Below are 19,923 nucleotides of genomic sequence, written 5' to 3' on the forward strand. Positions count from 1 at the left end.
CCCCGGAGCAGCAGCACTGTGAGCAGGAGTGGAGCCCCAATGTGGGGCAAGAGGACACGGCGCCCATACAGATTAAAGAGGAACAGGAGGAAATCAGGACCAGTCAGCTTCAGGGACTGGAGGCTGACATCATAGAGTTCATATTCACTCCTCCCTGTGTGAAAAAATGAATGTGATCAGGAGGATCAACTTCAGTCCTTGACTCTTCACAAAAACGGTGGAGTACAGAGGGACTGACTCTAAACCAGTGAATCTCAAACCTTTTGTCACTGTGACCCACCTTGACAATCCCTGTGACCCTCCAGATAATCAAGACGATGCCTCCTGCCACAGATCGGCCGCAAGCAGCGATCCAGTAGGACTTGACATCAGCCGACCATTGGATCCCAACCCACCATTGAAGAAACCCAGCACTAAACCCAGCACCACAGTTCAAAAACCTCACACTGGGAAAAGATTGAATTGCAAGGGGACCCTAAGCAGGCGCATACAGACTCATACAGGAGAGAAACCCTTTAGCTGTGGACACTGTGAGAATAGCTTCAATCGCAAGGGGACCCTAAATGAGCATATAAAGACTCATACAGGAGAGACACCATTTAGCTGTGATGACTGCGGGAAGAGCTTCAGACACAAGAAGAACCTAACTGAGCATATCCGGAGTCACACCGGAGTGAAACCATTTAGCTGCGGTGACTGTGGGACAAGCTTCAATCAAAAGGTTTCTCTTAAAAGGCATGTACTGACTCACACAGGGGAGAAATTGTTTGTTTGTGGTGACTGCGGGAAAAGCTTCAGACAGAAGGTTAGCCTTAACAGGCATATGCAGACTCACACAGGAGAGAAATCATTTGTCTGTGGTGACTGTGGGAAAAGCTTTAGACACAAGGGGACCTTAACCGCGCCTCTACTGACTCATACAGGAGAGAAACCATTTAGCTGTGGTGACTGCGGGAAACGCTTCAGACAGAAGGTTACCCTTAACAGGCATATATGGGCTCATACAGGAGAGAAACCATTTAGCTGTTGCGACTGTGGGGAAAGCTTCAAGCATAAGGGAGAACTAACCAAACATGCACTGATTGACACAGGAGAGAAGCCATTTAGCTGTGATGACTACGGGAAAAGTTTCAACAGGAAGGGGAACCTAACTGTTCATTTACTGACACACACAGGAGAAAAAACATTTAACAGGTGTTGACTGCGGGAAAAGCTTCAGACTTAAGGAAATCCTACCTGTGCATATGCAGACTCACAAAAGTACAGGAGAGAAGCCATTTCGATGTGGTGACTGTGAGATAAGCTTCAGACACTAATTGAACCTGGACAGTAATATATAGAACATCCACAAAGAAAGAAAACAGGACAAAATTGGATAAAATAAAGACAAGGAAGACAGATCAGGGGAGTATCAGGAGATGGGAATAAGAAGGCAAGATGTGGACAACTCTGTTAGGAAAGCAAAGCAACTCTGGATCATTCATGTTGTAGGTTTAAGATAAATATACTGTATGTGTGATTCATTTACTTTTGTAAAATTAGTTTGATTTAATTTCATGGTCAAAGAGTACAGAGTGTTGTAGGAAACCAGTCCTGGTCTGTGAGGAAACTCACACGTCTGTTGTTCAAAGTATGTTGATGTTTTCACCCTATTAGAAACAGGAATTCCTGGAATTCTCAGGGCTGTGAGAGAATGGCAAGACTGATGTTATCAATATATTAAACATGTTGTAATGTTGAGGGGAAAAGGGGGGGGGGTGAACTAATGAACCAATCATTGATTCAAGTCCCTCATTAGAAACAGCTGTGGTAGTGCTGGGCTGAAACATAAATATGCACTCCCTGGGGATCCCCGGGAATGTATTGAGGAACACTGTTCTATTATGTTCTCTAGAGTCCTGATGGATTTAATAATGATGGAAACTCCCTTCAGCCAATGCTAACACCAACTCAATGCTTTGAAATCCTTTACGGGGAGTGTTCAAGTGCACACTTTGAGAGAAGTATGGAGAATTGGGATGCAAACAACGGGAGAATCTCAATTGGGGTGCTTGACTCCTCGCGTCCTCACCTCTGTCCTCTCCTCGCCTCCTTTTGAAAAAGGTAATCGAGAAGAGGTGTCTCCACTTGCGCGTCATGAGGCATGCAATCAACGCTAACATGGTTCACCTGGGGCATTAATCGAATCCCCTCAGTTTCTGGGTCACAGAGGAGAGGAGGATGGATGAGTCGAGGAGAGGACGGACTTGAGAAGCCCAATTGAGAATCTCCCTAGAGCTCATGTACGCACCAAAAATCCACAATATATTATCTTTGTTAATTTACAAATAACCATGGAACATATCATCATTCATTTTTCTCCTCATTGTGCTGTGGATGATAGGTGTAAATGTTGCTATCTTAATTTAATTGGTGTTTGTTTTGTTTTGCATCAATATTCACTTGAGTGGGATTTTTATACCATCACAAGATAATCAACTCTGGTTATTATTACCCCAGTAAGTTCTCTGAAAGGATGTTAAAGAAGTAGTTCAGTATTTTACAACTTGATGTTAGACTGTTCCTCACCCTGAAAGTGGTCTATGGGCCAAGAGAAGCTGTAATCCATGGTTCAGTTTTCTTTAAACGGCCACTACCCAGCTAGCACATTTGGTTCCTTTTTTTGGTTTCCTATTGGTTCTGGGAACAAAGCCATACGTTTCCTGACCGGTAAAAAAGAACATGTTTTAAACATTCTTAGAATGGAAGTAAAACATTTGCCTGTTCTGGGATTGTAAACTTTTAGGTTGCAGGGAGGTTCTGAGAACTTTTTACAATGGTTCCCTGAAAGTTTTTTCCTGGGAGGTTTTAGTAACGTTCTGAGAATGGAAATTATAAGTTATTTGAAGAGAATTAACATTCTGAGAACATGTTTCAATAAAACGTTTACTAACAAGCACAGATAGGACACGTGGTTTAATTTGCTCAGGCATTAATCATACAAACATTCGTTTTTTATTGTGGCACAACATCAGTGAGATTCAAACCTATGATCTTATTTTCTCTATAGTCCACTGCGCCACCAGGATGGAGCTCGCATGCCTTGTTTCTGTAACTCATACAAAGCTGTTCATTTTAGAATATTCAAACAAGCCCCATTCCAAAGGAAACAAGCACTCATTAAGATCAGGTGTGGCCAATTAGTGGGCACTTAACAAGATAGAGAGAGTTTTGTTCATGCTGAGAACGGAATGATTATGTTTTTAAATAACATTCTCTGAACATTACTAATGTTTTCTTGTGCCTCCAGCCACAGATCAGCCGCAAGCAGCGATCCAGTAGGACTTGACATCAGCCCACCATTGGGTTCCAAACCCTCCATTGAAGAAACCCAGCATCACGTCTAAAAAAACCTCAGTGGGAAAAAAATGTAAATCTTAAGGGGCCCCTGAAGAGGCCCATGTGGACTCATACAGGAGAGAAACCCTTTAGCTGTGGTGACTGTGGGACAAGCTTAAATTAAAAGGTTACTCTTAACAGGCAGAGGTTATTCTTAACACACAGGAGAGTGACTGCAGGAAAAGCTTCAGAAACAAATTGAGCCTGGACCATGAACATCTACAAAGAAAGAAAACAGGACAAAAATGGAAAGAAGAAAGACAATTAAGACAGAGCAGCAATTCCAGTGTTATGGATGTGACATTTGCACACAAGATCACAAACAAAATGTCTCACAGAATGGACAGATAACATAAATGCAACTTTTGATTTCTGTGTCTATAGAACCCCTTGGGTGGGAGTGTCAAGGAAGGGATCTGAACTTCCACGGGTGAAACCATGGTTTTATTTGGAAATGTCAAACTTAATTTTTCCTCAGGTTGACGTTACTATAGAATCTCCGAGATCAAATCACATTTTGTCACATGCGCCGAATACAACAGGTGTAGTAGACCTTACAGTGAAATGCTTACTGACCAGCCCTTAACCAACAATGCAGTTTTAAGAAAAATACAACAAAAAAAAGAAATGAAAGTAACAAATCATTAAAGAGCAGCAGTAAAATAACAAGAGCGAGGCTATGTACAGGGGGTACATAGTCGAGGTAATTGAGGTAATATACACTGCTCAAAAAAATAAAGGGAACACTTAAACAACACAATGTAACTCCAAGTCAATCACAATTCTGTGAAATCAAACTGTCCACTTAGGAAGCAACACTGATTGACAATAAATTTCACATGCTGTTGTGCAAATGGAATAGACAACAGGTGGAAATTATAGGCAATTAGCAAGACACCCCCAATAAAGGAGTGGTTCTGCAGGTGGGGACCACAGACCACTTCTTAGTTCCTATGCTTCCTAGCTGATGTTTTGGTCACTTTTGAATGCTGTCGGTGCTTTCACTCTAGTGGTATCATGAGACAGAATCTACAACCCACACAAGTGGCTCAGGTAGTGCAGCTCATCCAGGATGGCACATCAATGCAAGCTGTGGCAAGAAGGTTTGCTGTGTCTGTCAGCGTAGTGTCCAGAGCATGGAGGCGCTACCAGGAGACAGGCCAGTACATCAGGAGACGTGGAGGAGGCCGTAGGAGGGCAACAACCCAGCAGCAGGACCACTACCTCCGCCTTTGTGCAAGGAAGAGCACTGCCAGAGCCCTGCAAAATGACCTCCAGCAGGCCACAAATGTGCATGTGTCTGCTCAAATGGTTAGAAACAGACTCCATGAGTGTGGTATGTGGGCCCGACGTCCACAGGTGGGGGTTGTGCTTACAGCCCAACACCGTGCAGGCAAATTCGCCACTGGAGCCCGGTGCTCTTCACAGATGAAAGCAGGTTCACACTGAGCACGTGACAGACGTGACAGAGTCTGGAGACGCCGTGGAGAACGTTCTGCTGCCTGCGACATCCTCCAGCATGACCGGTTTGGCGGTGGGTCAGTCATGGTGTGGGGTGGCATTTCTTTGGGCGGCCGCACAGCCCTCCATGTGCTCGTCAGAGGTAGCCTGACTGCCATTAGGTACCGAGATGAGATCCTCAGACCCCTTGTGAGACCATATGCTGGTGCGGTTGGCCCTGGGTTCCTCCTAATGCAAGACAATGCTAGACCTCATGTGGCTGGAGTGTGTCAGCAGTTCCTGCAAGAGGAAGGCATTGATGCTATGGACTGACCCGCCCGTTCCCCAGACCTGAATCCAATTGAGCACATCTGGGACATCATGTCTCGCTCCATCCACCAACGCCACGTTGCACCACAGACTGTCCTGGAGTTGGCTGATGCATTAGTCCAGGTCTGGTAGGAGATCCCTCAGGAGACCATCCGCCACCTCATCAGGAGCATGCCCAGGCATTGTAGGGAGGACATACAGGCACGTGGAGGCCACACACTACTGAGCCTCATTTTGACTTGTTTTAAGGACATTACATCAAAGTTGGATCAGCCTGTAGTGTGGTTTTCCACTTTAATTTTGAGTGTGACTCCAAATCCAGACCTCCATGGGTTGATAAATTGGATTTCCATTGATTATTTTTGTGTGATTTTGTTGTCAGCACATTCAACTATGTAAAGAAAAAAGTATTTAATAAGATTATTTCATTAATTCAGATCTAGGATGTGTTATTTTAGTGTTCCCTTTATTTTTTTGAGCAGTATATATACATGTGGGTAGAGTTATTAAAGTGACTTATGCATAGATAATAACAGAGAGTAGCAGCAGTGTAAAAGAGGTGGGGAGGGCAATGCAAATAGTCTGGGTAGCCATTTGATTAGATGTTCAGTAGTCTTATGGCTTGGGGGTAGAAGCTGTTTAGAAGCCTCTTGGACCTAGACTTGGCGCTCCGGTACCGGTTGCCATGCGGTAGCAGAGAGAACAATCTATGACTAGGGTGACTGGAGTCCTGGATGGCAGGAAGCTTGGACCCAGTGATGTACTGGGCCGTATGCACTACCCTCTGTAGTGTCTTGCAATCAGAGGCAGAGCAGTTGTCATACCAGGTAAGGATGCTCTCGATGGTGCAGCTGTAGAACCTTTTGAGGACCCATGCCAAATCTTTTCAGTCTCCTGAAGGGGAATAGGTTTAAGAATAAGGAGGCAGGATATGGACAACACTGTTAGGAAAGCAAGGAAACTCCACATCCTTCATGTAGGTTTCAGATTTTTACTTTTGTAAAACTTTTGATGTAAATAAGCTGTTGTTACGCAGCTGTTATGTTGTTATTTTCACGTTATAGAAACGAGAATTCGTGGTCGTTTGTTTTGGAATATATCTCAGGGGTGATGAGAGCATGGTGAAATTATGTTATTAATAACTGGTGTTGCGAATAAAATCAACTAATTAACCAATCATCATGTACTTGATTAGAAACACGTGTGATAGTGCTGAGATAAAACTAAAATGTGCACTTATGTACCAACAATCCACACTCTTTTCCAGATGTAATTTCATTACTTTAAACAACCAGTCATTTTATGACCCATTGTTTTCCACAGTATCTGTTGATTTACAAAGAAATAGGCTAACCATAAAGCAGACAATACGTTACGTTTTCTGCTTATGGTGCTGTGGCACATAGGTGTACCCATTGCTTTCTTAATCTAATGAAGTCATAAATATTTAGTTTTTCATCAGCATGTGTGGGATTTTATTATTTCAATTTGTTGGTAACCTGTTGTTTTGAGGATATATTGGCACGGTTTGCCGGCCCTCAACTTCATCTCGTGCCTAACAACACCAGTGCCAATATATCCTCCAAACAACAGGTTACCAACAAATTGAAATAAGGATTGACATATTTTCATTAACAATGTTATTTTGATTAATTTATTCATTCTATTTCATCCTTCCACAAGATATAGTCCCGCCACAAATCTATGATTGCTACCGAAGCTGGCTGGTCATTCATTCTATCGGTTCGGTTAAAACTAGCTGACATTCGTATCATTTGACCTTTTTTATTGACATTTCTTTGTGTATATCCATAAAAATTATAACAGCAGATTCATGATTTCGACTGGCTGAGAAACGCTGCCTGCCTGTCTGTCTTGTCCCGACTCCCAACACGTTCATTACTATGGGACAGCTGGAGATCGAATTTGAATATTAAAACAATGTTGCAAATGTCGGAGAGACAGACAGAAAGTTTTATACAAATCTCGGCTGATTAAAATAAAATGTTAGTCTAAAAGAAATATGAGATAATGTCTAGATGCTTTTTATAGTGGAGATCAAGTTTATAAATTGCTTAGCTGGGCTGATGAGACAGTGGATTGCTCAGTCAGATGGAACAGAGTACATAGGCATTTTAACGTCATAGATTACTATTGTGGAATAGACATCGGCTGGAATGTGGTTTAACCAGCATTCAGAATTAGAACCACTCGTTGTATAAATTCCATTATTATATTGATTATTTTTAACATTTTACATGATCACTCGCCATATCAACCTTTAAACTATCCAGCTAGGGGCGCTGTTTTCTTTTTTGGGACTAGCCAACCGCTGACAAACACAAAAGAAGAAAACAACACGGAAGTAGAGTTAGAGGGAAGATTGTTTAGATTTTGCACCAGGCATATTCTTTGCGTGGGTTTAGATGCAGTGAACTGAATACCGAACTCTCAGTTCTCTAAAAATGTCTAAACTACAGTCTTTGAGTGTGTTTGTTAGTGAGCGTTTAATGGTGGCTGCAGTGGAGATTTTTGACGTAGTAGAGAAAGTGGTAGAGGAGTACCGGGAGGAGATTTCCCGTTCTAAACAGGAGAATTACCGGCTTCAGAGACTTCTACAGATCACACCGGAGATAAAACTACGTAAAATAGACTCCCTCCAGTTCTCTCTCGCTGTCTCTGAGGAGGAGGTTACACCTGAGCAGCAGCACTGTGCGCAGGATTGGAGCCCCAGTCTGGGACAGGAGGGCACAGTGCCCACACAGATTAAAGAGGAGCAGAAGGAAATCAGGACCAGTCAGGATGTAGGGCAGCTTCAGGAACAGGAGGCTGACATCATAGAGTTCATATTCGCTCCTCCTTGTGTGAATAGTGAATGTGATCTTCCCCAGACACAAACTGTGGAGGACAGAGGGAGTGACTCTAAACTGTTGGATCTCAAACTTTTGAGGAAATCTAAAAAAAACAACACCACGTCTAAAAAAACTCATTGCTGCCATGACTGTGGCAAATGCTTTACTCAGGTTGAGAGACTGAAGATGCACTCGAGGATTCATTCAGAGGCGAAACCATTTAGCTGTGGAGACTGTGGGAACAGCTTTAAACTGAAGGGAGAACTAACCAAACATATTTTGATTCACACTGGAGAGAAACCATTTAACTGTGGTGACTGTGGAAAAATCTTCAATCACAAGGTTAGCCTTAACAGGCATATACTGCTTGTCCACAAAGAAAGAAAACAGAACGAAAATGGAAAGAATAAAGGGGAGAAACCATTTTGTTGTGGTGACTGTGGGAAAAGTTTCACTCGCAGGCAGACCCTGAACAGACATAAAATGATTCACACAGGAGAAAAACCATTTCATTGTGGGTTTTGTGGGAAAGGCTTCAATCGCAAGGAGACCCTCATTGATCATATCCAGAATCATACAGGAGAAAAACCATTTAGCTGTGGTGACTGCGGGAAAAGCTTCAACAGGAAGAGGAACCTAACTTCTCATTTACTGACTCACACGGAAAATAAACCATTTAGCTGTGGTGATTGTGGGAAAAGCTTCAAGCAAAAGAGTGACTTAACCAAACATATAATGATTCACATGGAAGAGAAACCATTTAAGTGTGGAGAATGTGGAAAAAGCTTCAATTACAAGGTTAACCTCAACAGGCATATGCTGTTCATCCACAAAGAAAGAAAACAGGAAGATGGTGGAAAGAAGAAAGACGATTAAGACACAGAGATCTTCTGTCAGGAGATTAGAATAAGAAGCAGGATATGGACAAGACTGTTAAGAAAGCAAAGCAACTCTGGATCATTCATCTTGTAGGTGTGTCGTTCCATGAAATTAGTGCCTTTTGCGTCCCTTTGATATTTTAAGTAGATTTTGTGCATGAATATTGAATTGTTAAGCCTGTTATATTAAATTACGTGCCCTGGAATATATCATAGATCACATGGAAAATTCAGTAAATCAGATTTTTTAAATATGAAGACTTGCTACGTTGCGAAAATTCAGCATTTTGACATCCAGTTGAAGTCAGAAGTTTACATACAGTTAGGTTGCAGTCATTAAAGCTCATTTTTCAACTACTCCAGAAATTTCTTGTTAACAAACTATAGTTTTGGCAAATCGGTTAGGACATCTACTTTGTGCATGACATAAGTAATTTATCCAACAATTGTTTACAGACAGATTATTTCACTTTTAATTCACTGTATCACAATTCCAGTGGGTCAGAAGTTTACATACACTAAGTTGACTGTGCCTTTAAACAGATTGGAAAATTCCAGAAAAGGATGTCATGGCTTTTGATAGGGTAATTGACATCATTTGAGTCAATTGGAGGTGTACATGTGGATGTATTTTAAGGCCTACCTTCAAACTCTGTGCCTCTGCATGACATCATGGGATAATAAAAAGAAATCAGCCAAGACCTCAGAAAAAAAATTGTAGACCTCCACAAATCTGGTTCATCCTTGGGAGCAATTTTCCAAACGCCTGAAGGTACCACGTTCATCTGTACAAACAATAGTACGCAAGTACCACTCAGCCGTCAAACCGCTCAGGAAGGAGATACGTTCTGTCTCCTAGAGATTAACATACTTTGGTGCGAAAAGTGCAAATCAATCCAAGAACAACAGCAAAGGACCTTGTGAAGATGCTGGAGGAAACAGGTACAAAAGTATCTATATCCACAGTAAAACAAGTCCTATATCGACAACCTGAAAGTCCGCTCATCAAGGAAGAAACCACTGCTCCAAAACCGCCATGAAAAAGACAGACTACGGTTTGCAACTGCATATGGGGACAGAGATCATACGTTTTGGAGAAATGTCCTCTGGTCTGATGAAACAAAAGTAGAACTGTTTGTCCATAATGACCATCATTATGTTTGGAGGAAGAAGGGGGACGCTTGCAAGCCAAAGAACACCATCCCAACCGTGAAGCACGGGGGTGTTGTGGGGGTGCTTTGCTTCAGGAGGGACTGGTGCACTTCACAAAATAGATGGCGTCATGAGGCAGGAAAATTATGTGGATATATTGAAGCAACATCTCATGACATCAGTCAGGAAGTTAAAGCTTGGTCACAAATGGGTCTTCCAAATGGACAATGACCCCAAGCATACTTCCAAAGTTGTGGCAAAATGGCTTAAGGACAACAAAGTCAAGGTATTAGAGTGGCCATCACAAAGCCCTGACCTTAACTATAGACAATTTGTGGACAGAACTGAAAAGGTGTGTGTGAGCAAGGAGGCCTACAAACTCGACTCAGTTACACCAGTCAGGAGGAATGGGCCAATATTCACCCAACTTATTGTGGGAAGCTTGTGGAAGGCTACCCGAAACGTTTGACCCAAGTTAAACAATTTAAAGGCAATGCTACCAAATACTAATTGAGTGTATGTAAACTTCTGACCCACTGGGAATGTGATGAAATAAATGTAAGCTGAAATAAATCATTCTCTCTACTATTATTCTGACATTTTACATTCTTAAAAAAGGTGGTGATCCTAACTGACCTAAGAGGGAATTTTTACTACGATTAAATGTCAGGAATTGTGAAAAACTGAGTTTAAATGTATTTGGCTAATGTGTATATAAACGTCTGACTTCAACTGTATGTCCCTCTGTGCATCATCTGTGACTTCTAGGAAGATTTTAACCCACTTAACCCCAATATTTCTCCAAGTTTTCACCATCATTGTAATGCCCTAGTTATTTGGTTGCTTTGACAAAGTTATTTCAGAAGATTCTTTTTTATTAGTGATTCACTTTAAGGTAACCCCCCCACACCTGTCCCTCATTTTAAGGTCAACCCTGTTACGTGAGCTGAACTCTTGTTTTAATATGGTGTAACTATATTTTTTTCAAAAGACACATTGAACATCTAATAGTAAAATCATAGTGTAAAAGCATCACAAGGGGATTTATTGCTGATTTAAGATGAAGTTGTCAACCCTATTACCTTATTTGGCACTTAATAGTCACTATTGTATTTTTTTATTTAACATCTTGAGATGGGAAAAGTGTTATTGTTATTTTTTAATCCCCATCAAAATCTGTCTGTTTCTGCAAGAGATGTGTATTTTTTTGCATGGGCTGCGTCTCAATCTATCTCATCCGTCGATGTCAGCCTTCCACATCTGTGGTGGAAGGTGGCAGAGCTTCAGCGGGGTTTGTCAGACCACGTTCTCACAAAAACGTCTGTAGCATCCAAACTAATATGATCCCTGTATGGAAAGATAAGACTCTCATGAGCATGATGGTGTTTTGCTCTACAACCCCACAAGGCGTCATGGGACTCATCTGAAGGTATCCCGGGACCGGGATGAAAAAATGTATGGAAGTGAATAAGGCATTTCCACGTGAAAGGTATACAGGTAATTACACTAATTATTGTTTTTTTATGAGCTTTCTTATCTCTCTCAGATATAGCACAGACACTTCAAAAACATAACTCCTTTAGATTTATTTTTGACTGTTTTTCCATGTCAGAATCTGTTATTTAATGTGTTTCTATGGGCTAATAGCAGTAAGGCTGAATTCAATGTTTAATCAAATAATTTCCAAAATATATTTTCATACATAAAAATGAAATAGCTAAATGATCCTTGGTATGACCATTTTAAAAGAATTCCATATGTTAGCTTAATAGAAACCCAGTCCCGGGCCCTTAGACTTTAGTTATAGTTACTGAAATAAAACAGATCTTGGTCAGCTAGCAACTTACGTGAGTCTGGCAAACACAAAATTGCAGAGATAGAAAAGTTAGATAATTAGCAAGTTAGGTTCTCCATCTTGGCTCCATGTCCAGCACTGGTTGTGTGACTTACACCTGGGCCCTTAGACTTTTAAATTGAACATGTGCTCTTTAAGACAGAGTTTTAAAATTAGGTTACATTACTCAAAAGGCACCTAATTGGTGGAACGACCCAGGTTTCAGATAAATGGATAATTTATTTACTTTTGTAAAACATTATTCTATGTAAATAAGTTTTATTTCATTTGAATAACGATATAATGGTCAAACAGTACAGTATAGGCTGTTGTTCAAAGTGTGGTGTTGATGTTTTCACGTTAGAAACCAGAGTTTCCCGGTTATTGGATTTGGAATGTTTTGAGACTAATGTTATTGATACATTCAACATTTTGTACTAAACATTTTAAATAAAAAACAACTCATTAACTAATCAATTATTTTATTACAAACATTAATCCCTCCACAAACACACACACACTTAAGCCGTGTTCACGTGCTTGTCGGAACTATGAAACTCAGACATTTCTGACTTGCTAATTGTTTGAATGCAGCACGCAGTGGCAACCCGTCATTCAGGGCAGGTGGGGCAGAGACCCACCTGTTTTGAGACCCACCTGTTTAGCTTTAAAAAAGTAACTATTTTTGTGCCTGTTTTGCATGTTATTTTGGCATTGATACGTGTCACATATCAGTTTGCAAACAATGTAAATAAAATAAAAAATTGAGTTAATAAAGCCACATACAAAAATTGTTTCTTTTTTGCTTCTTTGAGTAAGGCTGCTCCAAAATGCAGGTGTTTCTGCCTAGCTCAGTGCATTCTGTGGTGGTGGGGCAGCTAGCGGAAAATACGAAGTGTAGGGGTTGGTAATGTTCTCTAATTGCACCGTGATTGGCTCAGTGTTCTGTCACTCATGGGGACACTACATCACCGCAAAATCTACGGGAGAGCTTGAAAATTCATGCCCTTCGGTGCTGCCATAGAGTTACATTATAGGTGCCCATCCAAAAAGGCTCAAGGTCATGGGCCACAGATAAAATGACGTCAAATCATGTTATCTCTACCTTAGCTTTGATTGGACTGATCATGACAACATCATACTTTCATAATCTTAGTAGCAAGCTAGCAGTAATCATCATGAATCAAGTCAATAATCGACTGCAAAATCCTTTTCAAGCCTTGTCATATGAAGAGAAATTATGAAGAGAAATTATAGATAAAACGTATCGGTGCTCAACGGCCATTGGACATAAACATTACACAAGTTGGAATTAGAAAAATTCAACAATAAGTGGTTTGGAAGGAATCAGTGGCTAACTGCAAAGCAATCACAAGCCTGCTATTCAGTGTAGTGCGTGCGTTGTCCAAGTCTCAGTTTAAGGGTTTCTTTTCCAAGCTTAAAAGGATAAACATTCAACATTGGCCATGCTGTCAATCCAGTATGACAGTTGCTGCATTCTAAACAACTGGAAACTCAGAACTGGGAAATGTCAGACTTCAGTGAGTTCAAGACAACTGGGAAAACGAGCTCCTACTGTGAAAATATGTTTTGAACGGTCATTAAACTCGGAATTCCAAGTCGGGAACTTGGGCCTCTTTCGAGAGCTCCAACCTGAAGATCACTGGCGTAATGATTCAACTTAGTTTTTTTCCCTGTTGTCTGAAAGCACCTTACATCCAGAGAATGTGTCACAAAAGGTGCCGTGTTGAATTGACCAAACTGCAGCGGGTATGTGGATACTCATAGTTTTTTTAATAAACAAAAGTAAAGCATCCACAGGGGGAAAATAATAACTGATACTCACGACAGCAACAGTTTTGCAGGCTATACAAAACGCAGTGCAAAAACAACTACCCACAAAGACAAACACACCCTATTATATAGGACTCCCAATCAAAGGCAACTCAACACACCTGCCTTCAATTGGGAGTCCCATCCCAATTAACTATACATAGAAAACAAACCTAGAACCTATACCCACAACTAACTAACTAAACATAGAAATACATAAACACAGAGCAGTGCCCAAAACCCCCGGAATACATAAATAAAACGACCTACTACCTACACCACCACCCCAAACCATATAAAACAAATACCCTCTGCCACATCCTGACCAAACTCCAACAACAAATAACCCTTAACTGGTCAGGACGTGACAGAATGCCAGACGTTGATGACAAAGTTTGATGACAAAATTTGCCCACGAAGAACCACCGCGCCACCTTCCTGTTCCAGTGATCACAGCAGAACAGGGTGAGTCAAAAAATGTATTGTATGCTGCTGCATAAATTATGTAATATGACAGGGAGATATGTATCCTGCAGCTAAGAAAGTAATACTAAGTGTATGTTGTGTAGTAAGCTGTTCATAATTTAGCCTACTGTTCTGACTTGGTGGTGCACATGTAGCCTATAGCCTGTTTTTGAAAAATGTCATCATTGAACATTGTAAGAGCTTTCATTGTCTGCTTATATGCCCTCTTTATTTATCCTACGTTTCTGACTTGGTGTACAGGGAGAATACTGTAATAATGGCCCATGTTCTGAATTCTGTCGCTGTACATTTCAAAAGTGCTGAACAAATAGTTATATTGACTACGTCCATCCTAGCGCGCTCATTAATGTCTTAATCGAAATTACAGATTCCCTCTTATCCGCTGGTCGTCCCCTTATACCATAGTTTGTACATCTTAATTGTCAGTAGAAACCACATTTGTTTAAGCAAGTCAGCCATATCAGCTATGTTTTTTTTAAAGGCAGACAAGGCTCCGCTGATAGCCAGGTGTAGCAGTGGTATTGTGTTGGGAATGCTGGTGAGACAGCTTTATGTAGGCCAAAACAGTTTGTGGTCACCGTTTTCACCGTTATAGTGCAATTAATGTATTGTTTAGTGTTGTGTAGTGGCTTTGCTGGCATTCATCTACAAAAACATTTTTTGTTTGCCCCACAAAGATTTACATACTACAATGACCACTGGCAGCACGTGTAGAACTACAGTTTCCTAGTTCTGACTAGTGTGGCAATAACTATTGCAGGTGTGAGGGCATTTTCTGTTGAACCTTACTAATGCTTGTGTACTAAAATATCCTTCTTTAGGCCTAGGCATTGGGCTTGGGATAGTTTCTTTAACTAACTCATATAAGATAGAAAAGTGTGTGTGTATTAATAAGAGGCCTGCTCTAACTGTTCTGTGTGTGTAGAATGACCCCATGATACATGGGCGCTCAGCCAAGAGCTGACAGAAATTAACTGGTTCCTCTTAGCTTAACTGGAGACAGGGCGAAGTGCTATATTCTGCACACCAGTGATAAAGCTATTGTTCTGTTTGGAGCCTGTTTCTGGGCGAAAGATTCATGTTTTGTGTGTGTTCTGTGTGTGTGCCCAGTATGACCATACATAGAGGTAGTATATCTGGAGTGACTTCCTGTCATTCTGGCTCCTGTTGTCTCACTCAGTTGCGACAGACTGAGGCAACCTTTTCACCCAGTTGTCTTCCCTCACACACACACATACACATACATAGGGGCACGTGTTTTGCAGATGCTTGCATGGGGTAGCTTGACTATATAAATGTTCCTGTACTCTTTGTACAGCAGGCTCTCTCTCCATTTCACCTGCGTGGGTGGTCCGACCAGCCTCCTTATTATAATACGTTTTTAATAAAAGTAATACCTTGATTGATTGTTGATTTTGCCTCTCCTCGTTATTAGTTAAAGGTAGAATTTCCACCACACAGGTGAAATGGTTGGGGAAAAATAACAAAAAAACGTGGCAGGATGTGAAACATCTGAAAACAAGGCCCTTTATCTAAATAAAAACATTCACAACAGATAATGGATGGGGAATATCGAAGACATGATGTCATACTGTCACGCTTGTCGTAAGGATTTGACCAAAATGCAGCGGGAATATGTATACTCATCGTCTTTTTATTTTGAAGATGGAGAAACAAATAAATATGTATACAAAAAAAGAAAACAAAACGAAACAGTCCTGTCAGGTGCACAAACACTAAACAAGGAACAACTACCCACAAAATCCCATAGAAAAAACACCCCTCTTAAATAGGACCTTCAATTAGAAGCAACTAGGAGCAGCTGCTTCCAATTGAAGGTCAACTAAACATAGAACTAGACATACAAGATAAACATAGAAATATACTAACATAGAACATAGCCCAACAAACCCCGAAACACTCTAAACAAACACCCCCTGCCACGTCCTGACCAAACTACAATAACAAATAACCCCTTTACTGGTCAGGACGTGACACATACCCATGTCTAGTATACATTTGTAAGAAAATAAATAATTCAGTTAGAGATCTTGGATTTGACCATCAGAAATTAGGTTAAAAAATTATTATGTTTACGATGCCTCTGTCTATATGCCCTTGGCCAGGGGGGAAAGTCTTAAGAGTATCCAGTCTCCTCCAGGAGCTCATCCAGGTCCTGATTACGGATGATACTGATCAACCCCTTACTGATGCGATAGGTGTGCTGAGGGTCAAAAGCACCTCTGTGATGATCATGTTGGGTCACGTAGATTCTGTCCAACACCAGGTCTGACTGGAGGCTGATAATGATCCGGTCTATGTTGCTGTCGTTATTGTGTCCTGTGTGGTTTTCGCTGACATAATGCGGTAGTTTGTCAGACCCTGGGGCATTCAGATTGCCCACTTCGTAGTATGGTAAGTCCTGGTCAGGTAGCAGTTGGTTACACTGGCCATCATGCTCCTCTATGTTGTCGAAGAAGCGGTGGAATCCGAACGCCTTCTTCTTGGGGCTTCGCACTGTCACCATTTCACCCTTTTTGTTGAATTTGACGTATTCATGGGCGAACCAGTGAAGGAGAGGAAGGCCATGTCTAGGCCGGGGTATACCAAAGCCAGATGACTGGAGTTGTCTCATTTCGTTCAGTGTGTCAATGGAGGGAGGGCAAGGAAGAAAATATCCAGTCTGCTCCAGGAGCTCATCCAGCTCCAGTTTACGGATGATACTGATCAACCCCTTACTGATGCGATAGGTGCGCTGGGGGTCAAAAGCACCTCTGTGATGATGTTGTTGGGTCACGTAGATCCTGTCCAACACACGGTCTGACTGGAGGCTGATGATGATCCGGTCTATGTTGCTGTCATCATTGTTTTCTGTGTGGTTTTGGATGACAGAATCAGGCAGGTTCTCAGACCCTGGTGCTTTCAAATTGCCCACCTCGTAGAATGGAAATCCCTGGTCTGGGAGCAATTGGTTGTCGATGAAGCGGTGGAAGCCGAACGCCTTCTTCTTAGGGTTGCGAACTGTCACCATCTCGCTGTCGTTGTTGAATGTGACATATTCATGGGAGAACCAGTGAAGGAGAAGAAGCCCATGTCTGGGTAGGGGTCTACCAAAGCCAGATGATTGGAGGCGATCGATTTCGTTCAGTGTCTCCATGGTTATGATGTTCTCTAGAAAGGAGGGAGGGCAAGGTAGAAAAGGTGGAAAGATGGAGAGAAAGAGAGAATAAGAGTGGGTTTTGTCATGGAAATTCAGCACTGAGAAAGACTTGGTCATTTCTTCAAGCAATCATCTTTATTTAGAATCGATTAATTATTGCAATAACGAAACCATCAGCCCAACAGTCTTGTTCTGCCTGTTAGGCTGAGAGCCTGAATCATACAGACAATTCACAGTTCATATAGCTAATACCCAGAATTATTGGTTCCACCCCTCTCATTGGGGGGCACCATAAGCCACTTTGGGCCCATCCTGTCTTTATCTGCCCCTGGAGTTATCTTAACCCCCGACCCTGGCATAATTTCCCAGGCCAGGATGTTTAAGAACCATTGAGGCCTTTGTTCTACTCCTCTCTATCCCAGTTACAACACCACACATCCTGTCACTGAATGCCAACTGTAGATTTTTTCACCAGGAAGCTAGAGTGGACACCATATAACTCAGCATTAGCAGGACAGAATTATTTCACTGTTTAGGTAAATAATTGTTACATATCTAACAAATAAGGTGAATACATTATTTTTCTGTCACTGTTTGCTTGCCAAAGAGTACGAGTGAAACATTTATTTAATCGTCTGTTCCAAGAGAAAAAGGACACACACTTTTCTGTCATTGTCTCTACAGAGTGGTCATTGAGTAAATGGTTTGCATCCTCTTATCAACACGACAGAAACACACACTAACTACAGGTGGACTTCACCCTCATTGTGTCTTTGCTGTTCTGCCTATGTGCCCTTCCATGGAAATCTGAACAATAAAATAGATATAATCAAAGGTGTCTACAAAGGCAGGACAGTCAAGTTGCATCTGACTGTAAAACTAGAGGAGTAGTATAATTTCTCGGGGCCATGCATGGAGGCCAGGAGGGTACCAGCTTAGGTGTACACGCCTGAAGACAGCAGGCACACCGGTTCAGGAAATGGTGGGTACCCCAAGTCAGGTGGCTGAGACCCTGGCAGGACAGGAGGCCTAGGGCCTCATAAGGCAGGGGACTCATAGCCACAAACTGCTGGAGACTTGGGGCCTAACTGGGCATGAGACATACAGTAGGGCCTAGGACTAGAACAGGACACTACGGGATGTGCTTCAAGTTGTAATGTCACATGCACAAGTACAGTGAAATGCCTAGCTAACTTTCTTCAAATCGAACGAGGGACTGTGGACCTATGGGACAGGTAGCCTAGTAACTGGAAAGAAGACAATCCGATAGGGTGAGATGTTTTTCATCATCGATAACAGATCAGTATTGGGGTTATGGTAATCTGAGGCTAGATCTGTGGGTAATGGGAATGTATCCCAGTTGGGTTACTATTTATTAATCCACATATAATTATAAATAAAAATCCTAATACAAAATACCCTCTCCCTTTCATATTTTAGCCGTCATTAAACAGATGATCACGTGATCAACCTTCTGAGCCCCTCTCCCCTCTCCCTTACCGCCAAGGAATTTGCATTTCAATACAGACTTCTCAGCTAGCACAAAATGTTGTAAGAACCATAAAGCGTTGTGAGAGTATTGTTGTCCTGTGGTTATTTTGCCAACATCCTTCCCTGGGAATGTTGAAGGATAGTGGCTTGGCTTTGGTACATTCTCAGCACATTTAAGGAACTTAACAAAAAAAGCTGGGTAGGTGTACTTGTAAAACAATTCGAAAACATTTAGGCCTACATTGTTGTCTTCAATCAGTCAAGCCTCATTGCAAGATACCGTCTTTGAGTAAACCTTGAACGTCTTGTCCAACTAGGCTAATAAAACAACCAAGACTTTCTGTAACCAACCAGCTTACTTCCTTATGTCCATCATTATGCAGAAGACAGGTTTACAATTGTACATTGCTGCCAAATAAATAATTCAAATTGACCACTTACCTATTTTGAATCAAGTATATTCAATGTTCATGAACTGGTAATATGCTAGGCTGCCATGGAGTTACAATTGTATAGCAATAGTTTAAATTTTAGCCTGCCGAGTTGTTTATATGCAGAATGTAGACGTGTCCTAACCACTCCCCAAAGTTCCAAGGGCATAAAGCCAAGGCTATTTAACACTATAATCTCCTAATATTATTTTGTAAAACATTTTTTGTTGTTGCCAACTCTCAACTAAAATCACAGTTTATCAGTATGCTTATTAACACAAAATACAAACTCCAATTTGTTAATTGGATCTGAGAATAATTTCAATACATGAATTGAAATGGCTTGCTTTCAACTGTCCAAAATTAAATTCAAGCCGGTAAGCACAATACATTTCATAGAATGCTGAAAACGATGAGCAGTGCCAACCTTTTCAAATCTTGTAATTATTTTAAAGCAACCACACTGTGTGGTTTGTATTTTTCATTAATCCCCTCTAGAGAGAGTACCGGTACGTTAACATATACACATTCATTTAGAATCAACTCAGTATTTAAGACATGAGTCATACTTTCAATGCCACATATTCTTTAGATTCAGAGATGTCTCTGACGTAAGAGGTACATGGAACGCTGAAAACCAACCTTTGATAAAAACATT

At 41.3% G+C, this 19,923-nt stretch overlaps 1 protein-coding gene across 1 annotated transcript; it reads right to left on the reverse strand.

The window, feature by feature from the left end:
* Positions 1-15,871: 15,871 nt before the first annotated feature.
* On the reverse strand, positions 15,872-19,419 carry LOC106602551 (uncharacterized). The gene is made up of 2 exons (XM_014195235.2): positions 19,276-19,419; positions 15,872-17,354 (listed from the first exon to the last, which is right to left on the reverse strand). Exon 2 carries the CDS (start codon positions 17,338-17,340, stop codon positions 16,321-16,323), a length of 1,020 nt encoding a protein of 339 aa, XP_014050710.1. The 5' UTR covers positions 17,341-17,354; positions 19,276-19,419; the 3' UTR covers positions 15,872-16,320.
* Positions 19,420-19,923: the final 504 nt, after the last annotated feature.

The sequence above is a fragment of the Salmo salar genome, chromosome ssa04, assembly GCF_905237065.1.
Source record: "Salmo salar chromosome ssa04, Ssal_v3.1, whole genome shotgun sequence".
In the NCBI taxonomy this organism is placed as follows: domain Eukaryota; kingdom Metazoa; phylum Chordata; class Actinopteri; order Salmoniformes; family Salmonidae; genus Salmo; species Salmo salar.

Excerpts from the sequence above, each read along its gene's own strand:
- LOC106602551 (XM_014195235.2), bottom strand. The coding sequence starts at position 17,340 with ATGGAGACACTGAACGAAATCGATCGCCTCCAATCATCTGGCTTTGGT.